The 21886-nt window shown below is 37.2% G+C and overlaps 1 protein-coding gene across 1 annotated transcript in view; it reads right to left on the bottom strand.

Moving 5' to 3' along the window:
• Positions 1–21886, bottom strand: part of LOC107729126 (mitochondrial import inner membrane translocase subunit TIM50-like) — a 34993-nt gene that overhangs the window by 1900 nt on the left and 11207 nt on the right. The window contains exons 4-8 of the mRNA XM_016539510.1: positions 18688–18709; positions 10653–10711; positions 10447–10566; positions 6391–6495; positions 4919–5017 (exon numbers count right to left, since the gene is read on the bottom strand). Of these exons, the coding sequence (XP_016394996.1) occupies positions 4919–5017; positions 6391–6495; positions 10447–10566; positions 10653–10711; positions 18688–18709 (405 nt within the window). The remainder of the gene's footprint in view (positions 1–4918; positions 5018–6390; positions 6496–10446; positions 10567–10652; positions 10712–18687; positions 18710–21886) is intronic.

Genomic DNA, 21886 nt, shown 5'->3' with positions numbered 1-21886 from the left:
CCTCATGGCGTTTCAAATCCGTAATACCTCAGTTCATCTTCGGAACACAAATTAAGATATTTTTGATGAATTCTGAGAGCTCTCTGACCCTCCCATAGACAGCAATGTAATTACCACGATTAAGGTCAGTCTGTTTACGTTCAGTGGATACTCTCCAAAATGGCGCTAGGGAGACGCGAAGGAGACGAATTGTTGAATAAAGTCGTTATTTCTGTTTTCTTTGCGTACAAAAAGTATTCTCGTAGCTTCGTAAAATTACGGCTGAACCCCTGATGTCACATGGATAATTTTACAGATCTCCTTGCTACGTTTCTGGACCTTGATCGTGGTCATTACACTGCTGTCTATGGGAGGGTCAGAGAGCTCTCAGAATTAATCAAAAATTTCTTCATTTGTGTTCCAAAGTTGAACGAAGGTCTTACGGTTTTAGAACGACATGAGGGTGAGTAATTAATGACAGAATTTTAATTTTTGGGTGAACTAACCCTTTAAGAATATAAAAATTGAAATAAATATGTAAAAAGAATATAAATAGAAATATGAAGTTATACAAATTAAATTATTTAATATATTTACATTCTATATAATCATATTATATATAACTTTCTTTTTTCATTTACATTTTACTTTACATTTTTAGACTTTTATGTACCTGTATAGATATTTAACAGTGCAGCTTTTTTTTTTTTTAATGAGCAACAGCAATGTGATAAAAGCCACACATAGTGTGGTACAGTGATTTTACTATGGTTAAATCCCCAAAACACCCCTTACCTGTGGTAAAATCATTGTAACGCTCTGCCTCTTGTGGACTATTGCTTCAAGAGCCCTGCCATCTAGTAAACTAGCTGCAGTCTACTTATCCCAGCTATACATACAAATTGAGGTTAAATGTGACCTTTCTCACCCCTGAACGTTTGTGTGACACTGATGCGAACCATATTTACACCTATGCATTTGTGGAGGTGTGCAAAGACTTAACACCAGCCCATTGGCCCTGGCGCTCGCCCGCTCGCTCACACACAAACACACACTCTCTCCGGGCCAGCTGTCTCAGTGGTGGTCCTACAGAGCAGATGGACAGGGACGCTACACACTCTCTATCACTGAGGTCATCAGCATCCCCCCTGAGGGACTGAAAAAAAGTTGCGTGTGCAAGAGAGATGGAGGGGCCCCCGAAAGGAAAGCCCTCTTGACGGCGGCACACTCCGTAGCATTTACAATAAATTACCCGCATCTGCCTCCCAATGAGGGACGCCCTGAACCCCACCGGGAGCGAGAGTGTGTGTTTCACTGTATTTGTTATTGAGTGTATGAGCGTGCATGTATAAATAATGAGATTTTTATGGATTATAGCTACACGCGAACTTAATGGGGTCTAAATCGCATTCAAAATGTGAAATCTAATGGTAATTAGTACGTTTATGTAGCTAGTGTGTATGAGTGTGACCAGAGCCGTGTAACGCAGCTGGGCGTAAGAGTGTCATGTTGCAGTCTCTCCAATTCCCCAGGTAAAACATTGAAGCACGAGCCGGAGGAAGCGTGCCGCTAACTATACGCACGTGTCACGCTACGCACCTGCCAATCAAAGTCCGTCCCGCCCCCTTTCTCTGTTGGGGGTGGGGAGCAGCAGCATCTACTGGTGTCATATCTGTACCAAACGGTTCACAGAAAGGCTATCTTGGGAAACTAAGCACAGTTGTGTTTTACATAAATACCAGGGAACCTTTCCGTCATGCATCACTCAAAGCGATCAAGTTCATGCTGGCCCAAAATGCATTCTGCTGCTTTTGCATTCACTTTTAGTGTCAGTCTTGTGATGGCACCAATTTTCTTCAAACTTCGCATTGTTTTTAGTAAGTGTACTAGTCGATAATTCTGTTCTTTTCGAAGACACACTTATCTGACTTTGTTTGCGCCTTCCCTCACCCGCTTCTGAGAGCCAGATGGGAGGTGAGGGAGGAGGAGAGGAGGGGAAGCGGAGAGAAATAAACGTGGGTTGGCAGAAGGTGGATGGAGAGAGAGTGCTGATGGGGGTCTGGTGGACAAGGCCAGACAGGCAGTGGTGAAATGTGACCGGAGGGAAGACCTATTGCGCAAATATGCATGCATACACTCATGTCTGCTTGTGTACGATTAGAAGCAGCTACGAAGTAGTGTGTGTGTATGAACTGCAAATCATTTCGGTTCGGCTCATTAATGATGCATTAAATTTAAAAACATTGCTAAATGTATTCTTTAGCAAATTCATTAGCAAATGAATATATATTTTTTCATACTATACATTATAGGGTTGTGCCGATAGACGATAGTATCCACGTTTTTACAGTGTTGCGCGTTATAACCAATCACACACGATTATGCTGAGCTTATGAATGCAATGGCCAATCAGAGGCATTCAGAGGAGTCATTGCTGAAACATCAGTTTTGTTGTTCAGAGCGCACTTGCTGACTGAATTCAGCTCGCAAATTCTCATCATAAACAACAAAGTGCAGATGTACGTGCAATGTAAGAATAAGAGGTTTATTCATCATACAGTGTAGACAGCTTCACTGATTATAATGGGAGTGTTTTTTAAAGTGCATATACTCGCGCTAGAAAGTCAACGTTCTTTGGTAATGTATATGTTCTTTGCTCGTTTTCTGTAGCTGCTTTTTGAATAACGGAGGAAATGTAAGCCTTCATCTGATTACCAGAAAAATTAAGAAAAACATTTTATAGGGCCCTATTATTGTTTTTAAAGGGGTCATATGATGCGATTTCAATTTTTCCTTTCTCTTTGGAGTGTTACAAGCTCTTGGTGCATAAAGAAGATCTGTAAAGTTGCAAAGACTAAAGTCTCAAATCCAAAGAGATATTCTTTATAAAAGTTAAGAGTCAGCCACACCTACCAAAAACGGCTCGTTCTAAAACGCCCCCACATACCTACCTCACTATGTGGGAAGATTTGCACAACGCCGCCCAGATGTTCACGCAAAGAAAGGCGGCGTAACTTTTATTCTCGCTGTAGTTGCGTTTCAGAAAGGCGGGGCATAGAGGAGAAACAATAATGTACAGTATGTGGAAAATAATGTGTTTTTTGAACCTTAAACCGCATAAACACATTTCATTACACCAAATACACAAAATACTGTTCTTTTTAGCAGCATCATATGACCCCTTTAAAAAAAAGACCCTATACCCTATAAAAAAAAAAGAAAAAAAGAATAGGTTTAAAATACAGGCCTGTGGCTCTTAATTTCTTTTTAATAATTCGCCATTTGTAAACTGATGTTTACAGTTTATTTTTTAGATGTATCAATAGCATTTGTATTAAAACTATATTCACTTAATGTAATCAAAAAATTGAGAATCAAATCAAGAATCGAATCAAATTGAGAGCTTGCGAATTGGAATCGAATCGGGACCCAGCCCTAACTAATACATTATAATACTGTGTAAATTTACTTAACTTGTTTTAGGCTATTAGCAAACATGTTCTGCAAGCTTAAATGCAATATTTTAATAACAGTATTTTAACAACATTTAATTAAAGAAATGTAGTTACAGTACAGTACAACATTCGGGGTAGGTAAGATTTTCTTTTGTTTTTGAAAGATGCCTCTTATGCTCACCACGGCTGCATTTATTTGATAAAAAAACTTCAGTAAAAACAGTAGTATTGTATAATATTATTACAATTTAAAACAACCGTTTTCTATTTGAATACGTTTTTAAGTGTAATTTATTCTTCTGATGGCAAAGCTGAATTTTCACCATCATTACTCCAGTCTTCAGAGTCACAAGATCCTTCAGAAATCACTCTAATATGCTGATGCTAGTGATGCAGAACTTTTTTTCCCCCCAGAGTTCTTTAAATAGAAAGTTCAAAAGAGCAGCATTTAAAATAGAAATCTTTTGTAACATTATAAATGTCTTTACTGTCACTTTTGATCAATTTGATGCATCCTGAATAAAAGTATTAATTTCTCTAAAAAAAAAAACTAACTCCAAACATCGAATGGTAGTGTATAATGAATAAAATAATATACAATGCAACATGCGACACTGTAATATGATTATGGATGCTAAAGTTAATTTTAAAACTGAATTTGAATTTGTAAACTGTAATGCAATTGTAAATTTTATCTTAAGCGTTGTGCACCATTCATAAGCCTAATGAGGAGAAAGCTTAGGTAACGACGGACGGCCTAACGAAGAATAAAGGAGGGGGCAAAAGGTTAATGAGCCCTGAGAAGAGAGACGGGAGGAGGAGAGAAGGAGGGGAAGAAACTGCTATTGTCTTGGGCTGTTGAGAAAATAAAAAATAAAAAGCACATAGCAGTGGGGAAATCAATGCGCGAACAGAAGGACGGCATGCAGAAGAGACACAGGGGGCATCGCGCCATAATGTTGCCCGGGTCACTCAAGAGAGGGGGCCCACGGGGCGGGGATTTTGAGCAATAAGATCAGACCGTACTGTATTACATACACATGGAGGAGCTTTACTCAAAGCCATTTGTAAGAAATTAGGAAGTTAGCAAATACACGTCTGTGAATCAGGATTGCAGCATTTTGAAACTTCACAGTTCTATGAATTGGTTTCCCCAGAACATGTGCACTTTTGTAAAACCAAACTATCAACATCTGTACAAAAATACATTACAATTTATGGTCAAATGAGCAGCGTCTATCTGAGGGCAGTGAAATATTTCAGTGTTTCGTGACATATGGCTTATCTCAAATACTGTGACTCAAAAGACCCACGGCCATGTAGGGGTGAATATACCAGACAGCTGAATTTTTTTACGGTAAGTGGCGGACACTGTTTACAGGAACAGAGAAGTGTCCTAAATACTGAGAGTGAATCTGCGCACATCACCAACAAAGCATGATATCGAGAAACAGATGTATAGACCAGCAGATTGCGCAGTTTACCTTAACATGGTGGCCCTCCATGTAGTGTGTGGCATCTCTGAAGAGCCGGTACATCACAAATCCTTGAGGGTCTATACTGTCAATCAAGGGGTACGCCGTCTGTTCACACACAAACATACGATATTGTGTGTTCAGGAATCGTTTTTATGCACATTATGAAATGTATTACAATGAGAGATGTAGTTCATCCAAAAATGAACATTTGCTGAACATCTAGTCACCCTCAGGCCATCCATTCTGTAGACGAGTTTGTTTCTCCATTGGAACAGATTTGAAGAAATTCAGCATTACATCACTTGCTCATGAATGGATCCTCTGCAGTGAATGGGTGCCGTCAGAATGAGAGTCCAAACACAGCTGATAAAAACATCACAATAATCCACAAGTAATCCACACCACTCCAGTCCATCAATGAATGTCTTCTGAAGTGAAAAGCTGTGTTTGTAAGAAACAAATCCATAATTAATTCATTTTAACGTTAAACCATCACTTCTGGCCAAAATACGGGGCCATAATCCATAATACCGCTTCCTCTATTGAAAAAGTCCCTGTTGTCCCCTCACAAAAAAATTCATCAACATATTTGTTTAGAATTTTTTTGGACCGTTTTCACTTGTAAACAGTGTTTGATCTGTGCATATGTCTTTCCTGATTCAGACAAGACAACTTTTTCACTGAAGAAAGCATTATTATGGATAGAGGACTATTTCAGGAATGGTTTGAAGTTAACGATGGATTTGTTTCTTACAAACAGTTTTTCCACTTCACAAGATGCTGATTGAAGAACTGGAGTGGTGTGGATTATTGTGAAGTTTTTATCAGTTGTTTGGACTCTCATTCTGACGGCACCCATTCACTGCAGAGGATCCATTGGTGAGCAAGTGATGTAAAACATAATGCAGTGGAATCATGATATCTAATATCACTTCTTATATCATATTGAGCCATCAAATACTGTCAAAAGCCTAAATTAAAAATGCTAGTTGCTCTAAAATTTGTGAAGCAGCCCATCAAGACAGTAGATGGGCCATTTTTACATTGCTGAAAAGCTGAATTGACATTTGCATGCATTAGAATAAAACAAAAAAACAGCAGCAGCAGCAGCAAATGGTTCTTCAATCAAAACAAGGCTCATTTGCATGACTTTACAAGTGTGCCACACCAACCAAACAACAACAGACACACACAAACACTAGCAGACTAAAGCTGAGCACAAATGTCTCAATGATGGCATCAATTAGGAAACATTATATTTGAGCACAAGACTGTGTGTTTGTAGAATCAACAGACAAGTAGGTGTGCCACTGTACCCAAAATAGCATCTATTGTAAGTGGGCTCAATGTTCAAGCAGGGTTCAAGAAACTTTTCCTTTTAACTGCAATTGAAACGGTGTATGCAAAAACAAATAACAAGCATTTCACACTTGCATTATTGTGGTAAATAGGCAGTCCTCACCACCACTGAGACTCACCATGCCCGTCTCTGATGTGAAGATGACTATCTCATAAAGTGGGGCCAGTTGCTGGAAGAGGTAGTCTATGCCAGGCCTCTTCTTAAAACGCCAACCTGTGGCCAACTAAAGGGGCAGAGGAGATCCAGAAAACATTAAAACACCATTTTAAAAAAAGTTTACATGTTTATATAGTGTTTAGAATAAATGCTATATAGCAGAATAATTTTCATTAACAATTTTAATAGTTAAGAATTTGTTTTTATTTATATATATATATTTATTTTATTTTCATTATAATATACATTTTAATTAATCTTTTTTATTTACCGTTTTAGTTTTTAACTGGTCAGTTTGCATTTAAATTTACATTAGTTTGGGGCTTGTAAATTTTTTTTGAAAGAAACTAATACTTTTATTCAGCAAGGATCAAAAGTGACGGTGAAGACATTTACAATTTTCTATTTCAAAAAAAATTCTGTTCTTTAGAACTTTCTATTCATCAATCAATCTCTAAAACGTATGTTTTTACAAAAATATAAAACAGCACAACAGCAGTTTTCAACATTGATAATATTAAAAAATATTTCTTGAGCATCAAATCAACATAGAATGATTTCTGAAGGATCATGTGACACTGAAGACTGGAGTAATGGCTGCTGAAAATTCAGCATTGCGTCAGAGGAATAAATTAAATTTTAAAATATATGCAAATAAAAAACAGTCATTTTAAATTGTAATAATATTTCAAAATATGTTTTATCCTGTATTTTTCACTAAATAAATGCAGCCTTGGCGAACAGAAGAGACATATTTGAAAAACATATAAAAAAAAAACAAAAAAAACTTTCTGACCCTAAACATTTGAACGGTAATGTATAATATTTTCTTTCAAAATAAAGTGCATTTATTTTAATGCATTCAGTTGTTGTAAAAATAAGAAAAAAATAAAACGGAAATAATATGTAACAGATTTTTGCTATTAGCAGTGTTTTGCTCATAGGTGCTGTTTCAGATTTCCTGAGCGTTGTTATTTAATCTCAAACATCTTTAGACGTCCCATCTGGAATACATTTTTAAACAAACATGCTGTTAAACAGCCTTTCTCAGTCATTTACTGGAAAACAAGAGCGTGACTATTGCGATCATCTGTCTTTAAAATAAAAGCATAGCAAAGAAGCATTTTTCACGTCAATTCACTGTTAAATGTCTTTAGTCAAGTAAGTTGTATTTTAGCATCAAACTCTTCTGTACTGTGAGCTACAACCCTACTTTTGTATCGTTTAGAGTAACCGATACTTCAATTGCGCTTTTATGTGGCACTAAACACCTATACCTCAGTATACATGTCACAGTCAGACAAAACCAAAAAGTACGAGTACAGTCACAGACAAAGCTTCACTTGAGGTTCAACAAAAATCACTGTGCCATGCACCACGGTAACAGTCTGCTGAGGGGTGTCAGGTTACAGGTCGGCTATGCTCCACCTGTCACCTGTGTGTGGCCCTTACCTCACAGCTGGCCAGGTAGAGGGAACAGAGGGGAGGAGGGTGCAGGTAAAGGAGGCGACAGGTGGTTGGCCCAAAACAGTGTTTCAGATTGCCTCATATGATTAACAGAAATTGATAAGGATAGTAATAAACTGACTAAGGGTTGTTTAATAGTAAATCAAACCAATCAAATTGAGACAGTTTATTGTAGTCTGGATCGGAGTGCACAAAAATACACATTATACAGCACTGCACATAAAGAGCGTATGTACAGAATACACGAGAGCTGGCGCAGCTGTGTTTAGTTTGGAACAGGACAGGGCCTGCAATTAGGAGCCAAACGCCCACGAAAAGTTTACTAGGGGTTCAATCTAACCAGTCTAGTTTTAAGAATCATTTCATGATAGCTCTATAAATATAGATCTGAGAATGTGAAGTCTATGTCTCGCAGCTCAAGGTGGCTCATTGGGACGGGGAGTTGACACGGTCTATGGTGTGAAATGCTGAACTCCATCTTAAACTTTATAAAGCATTTTATAATTATTGTACATGCAGTGTGGAACACTGTTCCAACTATTTGAGATACAAATTGAAATGACAAAAAGAGTCACATTGGGCGCTGGAAAAATTACTAGAAATAAAGATTGGAAACTGGCTTTCAGAATTTTTTTCCCTCGTATTAATTGTACATTTAAAAATGTATTTCTCACAATGAAAGCCCATTAAAACTGAATTAAAGGCAAAATGAGTTAAAAAATTAACAGAAATATCCAATTACACTACCATTTAACAGTTTTTGAAAGAACTGTCTTATGTTCACCAAGGCTGCATGTATTTGATTAAAAACACAAAAAACAGCAGTAATACTGTGAAATATTATTATAACTTAACTGTTTTCTGTTTTAATGTTAAACGTGAATGGTAAACGGTGGTAAAGCTGAATTTTGTGTCAGATCCTTCAGAAATCATTCTAATATGGTGATTTGGTATGCAAAAAACATTTCTGATTATTAATGTTGAAAGCAGTTGCGTTGCCTAATATTTTTTAGGAAACCGTGATGCATTTGTTTCCAGGATTCTTTGATGAATAGAACAACATTTGCCTTAAACAGAAATCTTCTGTAATACTATAAATGTCTTTACTGACAATTCTGATGAATATGTTGTATCTGAATAATATATATTAGGGATGCACTGAATGTTCGGCAACCAAAATTATTCGTCGGAAAATAGCAAAAAAAGCTCTTTCGATGTTTCGGTGTGAATACGTGAAAAGACCAAATAAATTGTACTGAACAATGACATGACGTGATCAAATAGAGGCGTGCACTAATGCAGCAAACATGTCGGCAGTGCGGAAACATTTAAAACTGTCAGAGAAAGATGCAAAAATCAATACAAGCACCGACAGCGAGAGACTGTTTAGCACTGCAACGCATGTCTTCGATGAGAAGAGGAAGGGTGGATGTTGCTGGTTACTGTATGATGATTGAAATTGCGAAATGGCCTTAAACAATTAGTAAATAAACTGCAGAATATGTTTTCTAATACACGCACGAATTGCTTGTTTTCAAACAGCGCTGCATGTTCTGCTTGTTAGCCAGGGTTCAAAGTCCAAAGCGCAAGCAAAATCTGTGCTGAAACAGTGTTACTCGTCAGTTGCTCAGTAATATTTTTATGACTTTTTTTACAAGGCATGTGACAATGCGATACGTGCGACAAACATCTTGCCAAATTCGTAATGAGAATCATTTATAAATCTGCTGTTGTCAACAAAAAGAAGCACTGAGATCTTCCTGTGGGTTTCCGCCAAAATAAAAGCTTCATCAACATTCATAAATGTTAGGATTGTAATTTTACTGTTGGTCTGTAAAATAAAATAAAAATTTAAGACAATAATAAGGATAATAATAATTACAACAGCTATATTAATACATTTATTATAACATTCACACATAGTGTTCAAATCTGTAATAGATATGTTTTAAAAAAGAATTCTCTTCTGCTTAGTAAGGCTGCATTTATTTGTACAGTAAAAAAAATACATGCCTGTTTCAAGAAGGGGGTCTCAAAAATGGCCAAAGAAAATATTATTTTACTACCTTATTAATTTTAAGTTAAATTGTGCTTTGTTGGTATAATGTCTGCTAGAATGGCAAACAATGTTCAGTGTTAAGTAAATATTTTTAAATGGTCATTTTGTAATTTATTTTTTTATTTGAAAAGCAAGACAAAACAGTAAAAAGCACATTTTGGCTATTTAATTTATGCAATGGTGAAAAAAATGGCAAAATACATGGGGGGGAAAAAATGTGAAAAACCATGTTTGTTATTTGGCCTTTGGCCCAGTGTTTAATTTTGTTCGGTTTCGGACAAGAATTTTCATTTCGGTGCATCCCTAATGTATGTATATGTGTATATATACATATATATCTATATCTATCTATCTATCTATCTATATCTATATCTATACACTGTATATACACACACCCCTTTTCGAAACTTTTAAACAGTAGTATGCATTGGTCTTTCCTCATTCCTTAAATGCAGGTTCTCTCATGGTTATTTTAATTGAGCTGACACCTACCGACCACTCAGGATGGAGGAGGACGTCGGTGAGCTCCAGCACTAGAGTGTATGGAGGCTGATAGTAGGGTTCTCGCAGAGGGTCTGGAAGAAGCTTTGGGCTTGTGGGCTCGATGATCATCTACAGAGAAGCAGAAAGAAAACATTTTAAATCTCAGATTCTTTCCTATGCAGAGATAGATGGGAATATTTTCAGTATCCTCTAACCTGTCTGTAATCTTTGAAATATTTAAAGGTTCTTCTGAGCTGCTGGATGACAGGAACATCTAGAGGACAGAGAAATCATAGACTGGTAAAGTCAGATGAATAAAATATTATTCATGTTTATTTTAGCTCCTCAAATGCCTTCCAACTTACTAGGGCAGGGTAAAAAATTTTTTTTAATCTATTCTCATTTTCACGAAGTGATATCGATTCTTAAATTCAAAAAATCGTTAGTCTAGCCTGTTTTCAGTTAATGAACGGAAAATTGTAGCACGCTTCCCGTCCAAATAAATCGCAATAAGCATTGTGCCTTGTTATTTTTGATATAACAAAAGTGGCAGCGCGAAGCGCACGTGAACTGATCATGCCCGCCGCTGTAACCAGTTACAGCAGGAAATAACATGAATGAACGTTCGAAGGTATGTTAAAAGAAAGAGTACAACTTACCAAAATCCATATCCTATCTCATGTAATTACTTGATTAGTGTTTCGACCGCGGAAAGATGTCAATATAACAGCTTGTAAACAATGTAACGTAACGTCACATTTAAAAATATATTCGGTGACCATAAACCCATTTGTCAGCTAGAGAAATTAACTCTAGAGAGGAGCATTTTGCTAAATATATGCACTATATAACATATTCATTATATTTTTTGTACTGTTCTTCAGTGTCTAATTTAATAAATCCTTGAAGTTATGACAGCTACCACTTAAATGTTTATATTGCAAAAAATTAATTGGCAGAGAAATATAATGAAGTAACTGTAACTTTATTATTATAAAAAACTTCATTGAGCGTAATGTAACCGTTTGTATACAAATCAGTTAATTTGCATGCATATTTTACAGAAATAGTTGCAAGACTTTTTTCCTTGAGGAAATTTTGTTATGTACTGTACCTGATATATATCCAAAAAAATCGATATTGAATTTAATTCAATCGGAAATCGAATAGGAAATTGAATCGAAAGGTTGTCAATCAGAATCGAATCGTGAAATTTGTGTCAAAACCCAGCCCTACAACTTACTGTATAAAATGCAAAAATGTTAAGTCGTTTTAAACCATTTATAGCTTACTGATATTACATCCTCACATCCAACAATAATAGCTACTTCAAGACAATTTACAACATCCCCACATCTTTCAAACTAAAGTTTTTAGCCCCATTTCATGGCCTCAGCTCCCTCCAGTTGCCACATGCCATATGCCACCTCAAGCGGCAGAAAAGACAGATAAAGTGGCGGCACACAGGTTCCACTCGGCTCGCTGTGCGTCTGTTAAGGCAGCCAGCCCACCAAGGGGCCCCGTCAACAACATCAGAGCACGAGGAAGGAGGCTGATTGGGAGACATTGGGGGAGGGATAACAAACTGCTTAAACACCCTCTCCTCTGGCCACTCAAGCCCTTTCCCTCCTTTTCTCCCCTGTTTGATTAGTTCGGAGTGGGAGTGTTTGCGCTCTGTGAGGGAGCATGTGCCTGTTGGCAGCCTCCAATGGAATAAGCTTTCCCTTGAGACTAATGAGTGAGACGAGATGGACGTCTTGTCATCATACTCATGTTGAAGGGAGACAGTGGTGGTGTGTAGGTGCCATATATATGGCATTAGCAACACAGATTTGTTTCTATAAAGTAACGGATTTATGAAGCAAACCTGAAGCGGTGTTAGACAAAAACACCTGTTGAACAACAAATAGTTCTCCAAAAATTTTATCACTTCCTCACCCACATATTGTTCTAAAGACACTCTTGCTTTGAGGAACCCAAAAGAAAATTATTAAAGAACTAAAATCACCATAATAGTGGTCCATGCATGATATTTAAAGTCTTCTAAAGCCATATGATGCCTTTGTTTAATAATTATTTAATTATGCAACTCTCAAATCAAATATGGTACCTGAGATGTATGAATCACTGTATTGTGAATGATGACTTAAATTTATATGTAGCAATTTGGAGGCTTTAAGAGAATTTAGAGAAGTTTATGGTGTTTTTTGTGACATTTTGGCACATTGGACACAAAGTAATACCAAAATTGGGAACTGCAAAATCTATTTTTGTGTTCCATGGAAAAAAATAACCACATATTTTTGGAGCAAAGTTTGGGGTTGGTAAGATTTTTTAACTGGTTTCTTATGCTCAACAAGGCTGCATTTATTTGATTAAAAATACAGTAAAAACAGAAATATTGTGAAATATTATTACAACTTAAAATAACAGTTTTCTATATGAATATAATTTAAAATGTAATTTATTCCTGTGATGGCAAAGCTGAATTTTCAGTATTATCAACAGTTGTGCTGCTTAATGTTTGTGGAAACTGATACATTTTTTTTTCAGGATTAGTTGATGAACAAAACAAACAAAAAGTTACAAAAAAAAAAAGTTTATTTGAGATAGAAAACGTTTTTTTTCTGTCATTTTTGATCAAAAAATAAAATAAAATAAAATAAATCTTTGAATGGTAGTGTAGAGTATGTAGAGTAACCATTTCTTTTACTTTTTGTATGATTCTAGAAAAAGTTTATCCTCTTCACATCCACTTCAGTCGCCTGTTAAACTCCATCCAAACTGGCACATCTGTCCCGGCATAAGTCCTTCCTTCTCCACTAGACCAAGATCAATACAAAGGGTGAACAGTTGCAGAAACCGTTACCAAGACTGATCCAAGACGACACCGGAAAAGCGCGGAACAACTGGGTGCACTTTGAAGAGTCTCTTGTGCTAACCTTGTTTGTCAGTGTAAATGCGAGGAGTCCCATTGTTGCTTCACAGAGGGTCTGTGGCTCTCTGGAGGGATGTCCATTGAGTCTCCGGCAAGGAGGGAGGGAGAGGAAGATCGATGACTATGGCTCTGGACACAACAAAGGCCTCCTTTAATCCTGCACTGGGTTAGCATATGCTTCGCTAGTTTGCCAAAGGCCATTACTCAATTGCCTTTCTTCCATCCCTTTCTTTGGGAGCCTCTTGCTTTTTTCCTCCGTTAATCGCTCCTTTCTCCATCCCTGAAAAGTGGTCTTTAGGTGTGGCCCCTCTCTCGCTGCTGTCATATGGGGATCTAACTGTCCTGTGGACAGAGTACCAAGTCTAAGCTTGTGTTTTCTTGGGTCATCTACAGCTCGCCATTTGTTTGCTTTGAGTATCGGAGGCTTTTTGTGCTTGAGGATGAAATAACAGTTCTGACCCACTAACCTATTCCCTCCCTAAAACAAGGACAACACTACAGTCTACCTGGAAGTGGAACTGGAACTAGACTATTATGGCGCTTTTCCACTGCATGGTACGACTCTGCTCGGCACGGCTCAGTACGGCACGGCACGGTTTGCGTTTCCACTGCAGTTTAGTATCGCTTTAGAGTGGGCGGGATTATTCACATGTCGTTATAGTTGCGCCGCCTCTACTACCACGACTCCTAAAAAAAACTTTTTCATTCCGCGTCGCCCCATCAAGCTCTAGCTGGATCCGCTCCTCTGCTATCAACGAGAGGAACGTCTGTACTTCCGCAACAGACAACAAAACTTTTTGGTTGTTAAAAAAAAAGGTGCGCTTGTTCAAAACAGTTGCATTCGATCCTTCGCTGGCTGTGCTGATTTAAATCTAGCGGTTCTTTTGTGTTTGTGTTGCAAGTTCAGTGACGCAGGTAGAGACGATTCTCTCCGGCCAATCAGGGATCAGCAGAGTTTACACGTCACGTTTTGGTAACGGTACGGTTCACTTGGAAACTTAACCGAGGTGGTACTAAAAAAAGTACCAGGTACCAGGTACTGTACCCAGTGGAAAACCTCCAAAAAGTGAACCGTACTGAGCCGTACCGTGCCGTACCATGCAGTGGAAAAGCGCCATTAGAGTAACATTAGATGTTTAAACCTGAAGAGAAAATGTTTTAATTTTCACTTCAAATATGAATTCATTAAGGTATATGAAAAAAAATTGTTGATCATACAGTAAATTTCTTTTAAGAAACTGATACTTTTATTAAACAAGGATGCATTAAATTGATCAATAGTGACAGTAAACACATTTATAATGTTACAGATTGTAACTATTTCTGTTTCAAATAAATTGTGTTCATTTAAAAATGTACCACAGTTTCCACAAGATATTAAGCAGCACAACTCATTGTCAACATTGATAACAATAAATAACACATTAAAATGATTTCTGAAAGATCATATGAGTATGACACTAAAGACTGGAATAATGATTGCTAAAAATTCAGCTCTGCATCACAGGTATAAATTCAATTTTAAAGGGATAGTTCACCCAAAAATTAAAATTCTGTCATTAATTACTCACCCTCATGTCGTTCCAAACCAGTAAGACCTCCGTTTATCTTCGGAACACGAATTAAGATATTTTTGATGCATACCGAGAGCTCTCCGAGACATCCCATAGACAGCAAGGATCCTTAAACGATCAAGGCTCAGAAACGTAGCAAGGAGATTGTTAAAATGGTCCATGTGACATCAGTGGTTCAACCGTAATTTTACGAAGCTACAAGAATACTTTTTGTGCGCAAAGAAAACTAAAATAACGACTTTATTCAACAATCCATCCCCTCCGCGTCACCCTGGTGCCATTTCTGAGTCTTGATCGTTTAAGGATCCTTGCTGACTATGCAGGGTCAGAGAGCTCTCGGAATGCATCAAAAATATCTTAATTTGTGTTCCGAAGATAAACGAAGGCCTTACAGGTTTGGAACGACACGAGGGTTAGTAATTAATGACAGAATTTTCATTTTTGGGTGAACTATCCCTTAAACATTCATTCAAATAGAAAACAGTTATTTTAAATTGTAATAATATTTCACAATACTACACATTTTACTTTTTGATCAAATAAACACAGCCTTGGTGAGCATAAGTTTGAACAATTATTCTAATTATATGAGAATAGCCATACCACATCAATTTCAGCATGATTTTTTATAGTGGATTAATGATAAAAACTTGACAGCCAATCAAAGTTTTAAGAAACTTGTAAGTGGCAGATGACAAAACTGCAGCACACGCTTATAATAAACAGAACGGTATCGCCTAATGGTGTGGACGCTAATATATATTGTTAATATATACTTTTCAAGTTTTTCTTTGAGTTTTCAGGTTTATGAGATCCATGCCTGGCAGACTAAAAAGGGTTTACAGAGATAACCGAATAAGCCCAATGCCTTCAATGGAAAGTGAGCTTTCACACCTGAGCATTACACGAACCCTCCCCTTTTTATTTCCTGATTATTGTTGTTGCTATCGGTTGGTGATGAAATCTTTGTGTGTTTAAGCTCAAGCAAATCAACCCCTCCTCCTGACACATTTGAATCCACACAGCACAACTGCAAACAAGACTACACTTGTTCTTCAAAGATCAGACCCAGGTGATGGGTGAACCTGTCGTTATATTTCACTCCACACATTACACCAGTAACACAAGTACGAAACCATGCGGTTTCCAAAGTTTTAAAAAAACAGACACAAAGAATTAGTCTCGGTGATGTGATCTAATAAAAACAACAGTTTGTGACTCCATAAATTATATCACTGGCCAGTTGCCATCTTGTACAAATTGAGTGATGCAGGTTTTGATGGGGGGCGGGTTGGCGCAGGATGTGCATATAAGCGTCTTCTATTGAATGCCGTCACTTGGCAAGGCAGAAAAGGTTTTTTGGAGGCACGCCTGTTTGCCTTGTCCCCTCTCCCTGAGGACGGCGCCTATCAAGGGTCCACTCTTCATCCCCACGCTGGCCTTCTGCTGTGTTAGGGAGGGTGAGCATGGGCCCAGGAGGCAGAAAACCTGCTTCTCCACTCTCTTGAGGGAGTAGGCGTTTCACCTCGGTCCCTAAAGTAATCATGGGCCTTCGTTATGGCATTAAAAGCTATAAGAGCTTTAGTGTTGGCTTTGGGCTCGGAGGTAATAAATCGGTGTTGGGGGGGGGAGAAGGACACTTCAGGGAATGCGTGGAATTAATTACGTAATTATGATAAGAGTGTGCGATCACGTAGAGGAAGCGAAAGCAGCCTGCTATCTCAATTGACATCAGCAGTGAATGAAAAGCGCAGGTGGTCTGCATTTACCGCTGTTAAGTGGCGTCTCTACCTTTACTCTATTAATGGTAATGCTCTGAAGATGGCATATCTGTACTCGATGGTGCTATAAATACGTCAAAGTCAAATAACCACACAAAAATCACCATAAAACCCAAGCCATTTCACAAACAGGAAGCCAAACTTAAAAGAACAGTACACCTTAAAAATAAATAAATAAATAAATAAAAATAAAATAATGCAATTATTATTAACTCACACTTATGTAGTTTCAAACCTGTATGACTTTCTTCTGTGAAATTCTGAAGAATAAACCCTTCTGTTCAAACATTTGCGCTAAGTTAGATTTAAAAAAAAGAAATTAATACTTTTATTTAAGAAAGGTGCACTTAATTGATTAAAAGTGACAAAAACATTTATAATGCTGCAAATGATATCAATTTAAAATAAACGTGGTTCTTCTGAACTTTTGAATTATCAAAGAATCATGAAAAAGATGCGTCTCAGTTTCCACAAAAACATTAAGCAGCACAACTGTTTTTTAACATTGAAAATAAATGTTTCTTGAGCAGAAAATCAGCATATTAGAATGATTTCTGAAGGATCATGTGACACTAAAGACTGGAGTAATGATGGTGAAAATTCAGCTTTGCATCACATGAATACATTACATTCTAAAGTATTATCAAAATAAAAAAATCAGTTGTTTTAATCTGTAATAATATTTCACAATATTACTGTTTTTACTGTAGAGACTTCTATAAGACACTTCTTTCAAAAACCTTAAAAAAATCGTACTGACCACAAACTTAAAGGGATAGTTCACGCAAAAATTAAAATTAGCCCCTTTGATCTTCCCAGTTGTTTAATGGCAGTCAGCGGGTGTTGCAGTTCATCAGTCCAAAAGAAGTGAAATAAAGCGCATCCATCCATAATAAAAAGTGCCTCACACGGCTCCGGGGGGTGAACAAAGGCCTACTGTAGCGAACTGATGCGTTTTTGTACGAAGAATATCCATATTCAAAACGTAATTTTCATTTTTGGGTGAACTATCCCTTAAAAAGTAGTGAATTTCCCATGTAAAATTAAGTGAAAGAGAACAGAGTTTCTAGCTACAAAATTAACAAAAAAACAACTGATGTCAAACGTAAAATGTACGTGTTAAAAAAATGGACATTCTTTAAAAATTCACAATGTGTGTTTTACAGGTCACAGAAAGTCATACAGGTCTAGAACAACATAGCGGTCAATAAATGGTGACTGAATTTCTATTTTTGTGTGAACTATTAAAACAGAAAAAAAGAGTCACAAGCCTCATAATTCAACAACCCACAATTAAGAGTCAATGCAGCGTGAATGAATGCAGTGAAATAACTGCCAATGTGAACTGGCACATGCACCGCATGCCACTGGTTAAGGGCCAATCTTGGGCTGTGAGTGATTGATGCTTGCAGGGGTCATGTGCAGGGGCTTGGCCCCATGAAACATTTGGTTGTGAAGTGGGCTGACACCCGCTGGCACTGGGTAAAAGGTGCTGCATGGCACCAGAAATCCATCATGTGCCATGCTAACTGACAGGTGAACAAACACACAACAAGCAGGCCAGAAGGGTCCTTGTCTGCTAAAAAGGGCTGTGTAACGGGGTATACTCTGCTTTCAAAAGGAGGGGGAATGACAGCATTTTGCGCTTGTAGACTGAAGGTCTACAAATAATGGAGTTCTCTACTTTATTTTTGTCATGCCAACTTCCTCCTGAGCTTTGAGCTATGCATTCAGTGCCTTTAAACCCACTAAAAGTGAAACTAAACTCTCTTATCAATTAGATGAAAATCTGTATGTAGGAATAAAATGCCCACCACAATAGGCCCTCAGCTTGGGTTATTACGTTAAGGTTACTTTTTAATACAGTGTGAAAAGCCTCTGTAAGCACATGAAATGTCCAAACCATTTCAGAACTGCCTCAGGGCCTGACATGTGTTCAGATAAGAGGAGGACTTACCATTATCACACTCATCTGGAATCTGGGGAAAAAAGAAAACAGAGAGGTGAGATACAAGTAGACATGTTTTCAATGCACACTGGTACATCAAGTCATCACATGTGGGTATGAGGAGAGTGTGTGCGTGCATACATACTAGAAATACAACAACAAATTAGCAGTAAAACATTTGATAAAATTGGTTAAAACCTTACATAAATTTGTTTGAATAAATTTGTTAATCACTGTAGGCTATATAGTGAATATAGTTTAAATATCTAGATCGAAAATTAAAATAATAAAGATGAATAAAATTACAGTAATGTTCTGCAGGAACACGCGTCGCGTGCACTTTGATCACAGTCCGTCTCCTCTTACTATCATTTACTTATATATAATATTATATATAATACATTTATTCTATAATACTACTGAACATGGCACATCAGACACACCTAAAATACCTTTTGGCATATTACTGTCAGAGATTAAATGTACAAATATATAGTTCTTTAGTCTTTTAATATCAATACACATTGGTCCACCAATAAGTGCCAAACCAATTAATATTCAGCTGCATCTGTCAGCAGGTTCTGCCCCTCTTGGGGTCCAGGACCACCACATGCTGCCTGGTGGTACGGCTCACAGTACAACATGGGCAAAGGGCCTGTTTCTAACCCCTGTCATTCTCCTACTGCATTCATTCATTGTACAGAAACCACTCTAGCGCCCTCCACTGGACATAAACAGCACACAGCCAGTATACAGAAACAAAGGGCCAAGTGCGATTTTAGCAAGTCTCAATTTTCTGGTTCATCACATGAACACGTCACTCAATTATAAATGTTAAGTGAAAACAGAAAATATAAATAAGTGGAGTTAAGAAAAGCAACACCTTGTTAAACATGATGAACTAGCCTACAACTGGTGAACTACATTTCTGCACCTTATCAGACTTCAGTCAATCATGTTGTTCCAAATTTCTTTGTCTGATTTTCTTCTGTGAAACTAAGATAATTTGAGAAACCTCTCTCTCTCTCTCTGTTTCCGACGTGCTGCAAAGTGTTCCACAGAAGAAAGAAGTTTATACAGGTTTAGAATGCCATGAGGATGAGTAAATGATGACAGAATTCACATTTTTGGCTGAACTATCAGTTTAGGTTTCAGTCATTGCTTGCAAAGAGAAGACAGATAATACAGAGAGAGATTGTTGTTTATATTAATAAAGCCAAAAAAGCAATGGATAAATTTCATGGTTATGGAACTAACACAGTATATGCAAGTGTTGCCTATGGCAAATGAGCATGCAAGCAAAAATATTTTATCTATTCATTTTATCTATTTTAGCTATGAATTTGTATTTATATTTGTATTCTAAGAGAAACCACAACCACTGAAGATGAAAGCTCTGTAACCATACAGAGTGCACTATACTCATATCTACCCACAAACACACTGCTAGTCATACATTAGTATTCCAGATGGATATACACTACCGTTCAAAATTTTTGGGTCAGTAAGATTATTAAAAAAAGAAAAAAGTATTCAGGAAGGACACATGAATGTATTACAAAAAACTGTTACTTAAATGATGTTCTTCTGTATTAAGGTTTCTACAAAAATATTAAGCAGCACGACTGTTTTCAATATTGATAATAAAATAAGAAATGTTTCTCGAGCACAAAATCAGCATATTAGAAGGATTTCTAAAGGATCATGTGACACTGCAGACTGGAGTTATGATGCTGAAAATTCAGCTTTGCATTTTAGGAATGAATTATACATTGTTAAAATTTTAAATATAGTACAATAGAAAAGAGTGATTTAAAGTATAATGATATTTCACATTATTACTGTTTTTACTGTATTTTTGATCAAATAAATGCAGCCTTGGTGAACATAAAAAAATTATAAAAAAATCGTTTTAATAATCCTACTGACCCCAAACATTTGAACAGTTATCTAAATGAATCTGTTAATATTTCTTATCAGCACTGAAGAATATTTGAATTGAAAGCCTTGCAGGAAATGCTGCACATGCTGAAGCACCGAAACAAATCCCAACAGCCATAGTGGCTCTTACATCCAATTCTGTTCTATGAGAAGAGGATTCAGTCTTTGCTCTCACGCTGTCACCTTCCTTAAGTGCCCTTCAATTAAGAACTTTGGCTGTAAAAAAATGGCACCCTAAAGCCTGGCACACTCCACATATATCTCCAACAAGGTCTTAACTACATGTGAAGTGTGCCCAGTTCCATCACTTGTCCAAAAGGCAAGCAAGCCAAAAGAGTCATTAAACCAAAGAAGTGTAGACAACAAACATCACCACACTGTGCTTAGTGTGTCCTTCAAGTCACTTGTTTCTGTAGGACATTATTAAGAGGGTTTAATTCACATGACAAATGCTGGATAAACAGTCCATTTGAAGGTTATGGCTTTGGTGAAGGTTCCTGTTTTCAAAACAGTCCTTGAGCTAAAGTCTAGCATAAAATCGGCTACTGCCGCTGGAAATTACAACAGCCAACCACTTATTTTGTAAATTCATAAATCAAGTAAAATGTGTGCTAATGTCAAATGTGTAACAGTGGGAGATGACAAACAATCCATTCATGCGGGTTTTCCCAAACACTTTACCGTTACAGGTTGAACTGGTTGAATGATCTTTTGAGAACGTCTAATAACTAAAAAAAGAGGTGCGAACCATATCCAAAATATTGTGGCAGGGTGACAAGACCTTCTGGCAAGAAGTCTAATAAGTCAAGTCTCGCAGATGTCTTCAGCATGAGATGCGTGACTCAGCTTTGAAAGGTCTGGCACACTCCATTCACAACTCTTACGACATCTCAACTGCCTGAGAAGTGTGCCCGTTCAAAGTGATCCACAGCCTACAGGATCTCCAGTGACAGACATGTGAAGAACTAAAGCTTTGAGGCAGCAATCTTCCCGAGGAAACACCTCAAGCCTTTACACATAGCAGACTGATGTGAAAGGAAAGCCTTTAAAGGGATAGTTCATACAAAAATGTCTAAGAGCCTGTAAAATACTGCAATGTTTTAAAATGATTGCTGATGTCAATCATATTGGCATATGGCCAGGAACTGTGGAATTTTTTTTCAGCCCCCAGATTGTTGGATTGAGCCAGCAAACTTAGAGTTACCAGCTTTGAACCAACATATACACACACAACCCCTCAAAAAATAAATAAAATAATAATAATAAT

Source organism: Sinocyclocheilus rhinocerous, unplaced genomic scaffold (genome assembly GCF_001515625.1).
Source record: "Sinocyclocheilus rhinocerous isolate Xijiao unplaced genomic scaffold, SAMN03320098_v1.1 scaffold1870, whole genome shotgun sequence".
Taxonomy (NCBI): Eukaryota; Metazoa; Chordata; class Actinopteri; order Cypriniformes; family Cyprinidae; genus Sinocyclocheilus; species Sinocyclocheilus rhinocerous.
Note: the sequence above shows the minus strand (reverse complement) of the source record. Positions and strands in the feature narration are given on the sequence as shown.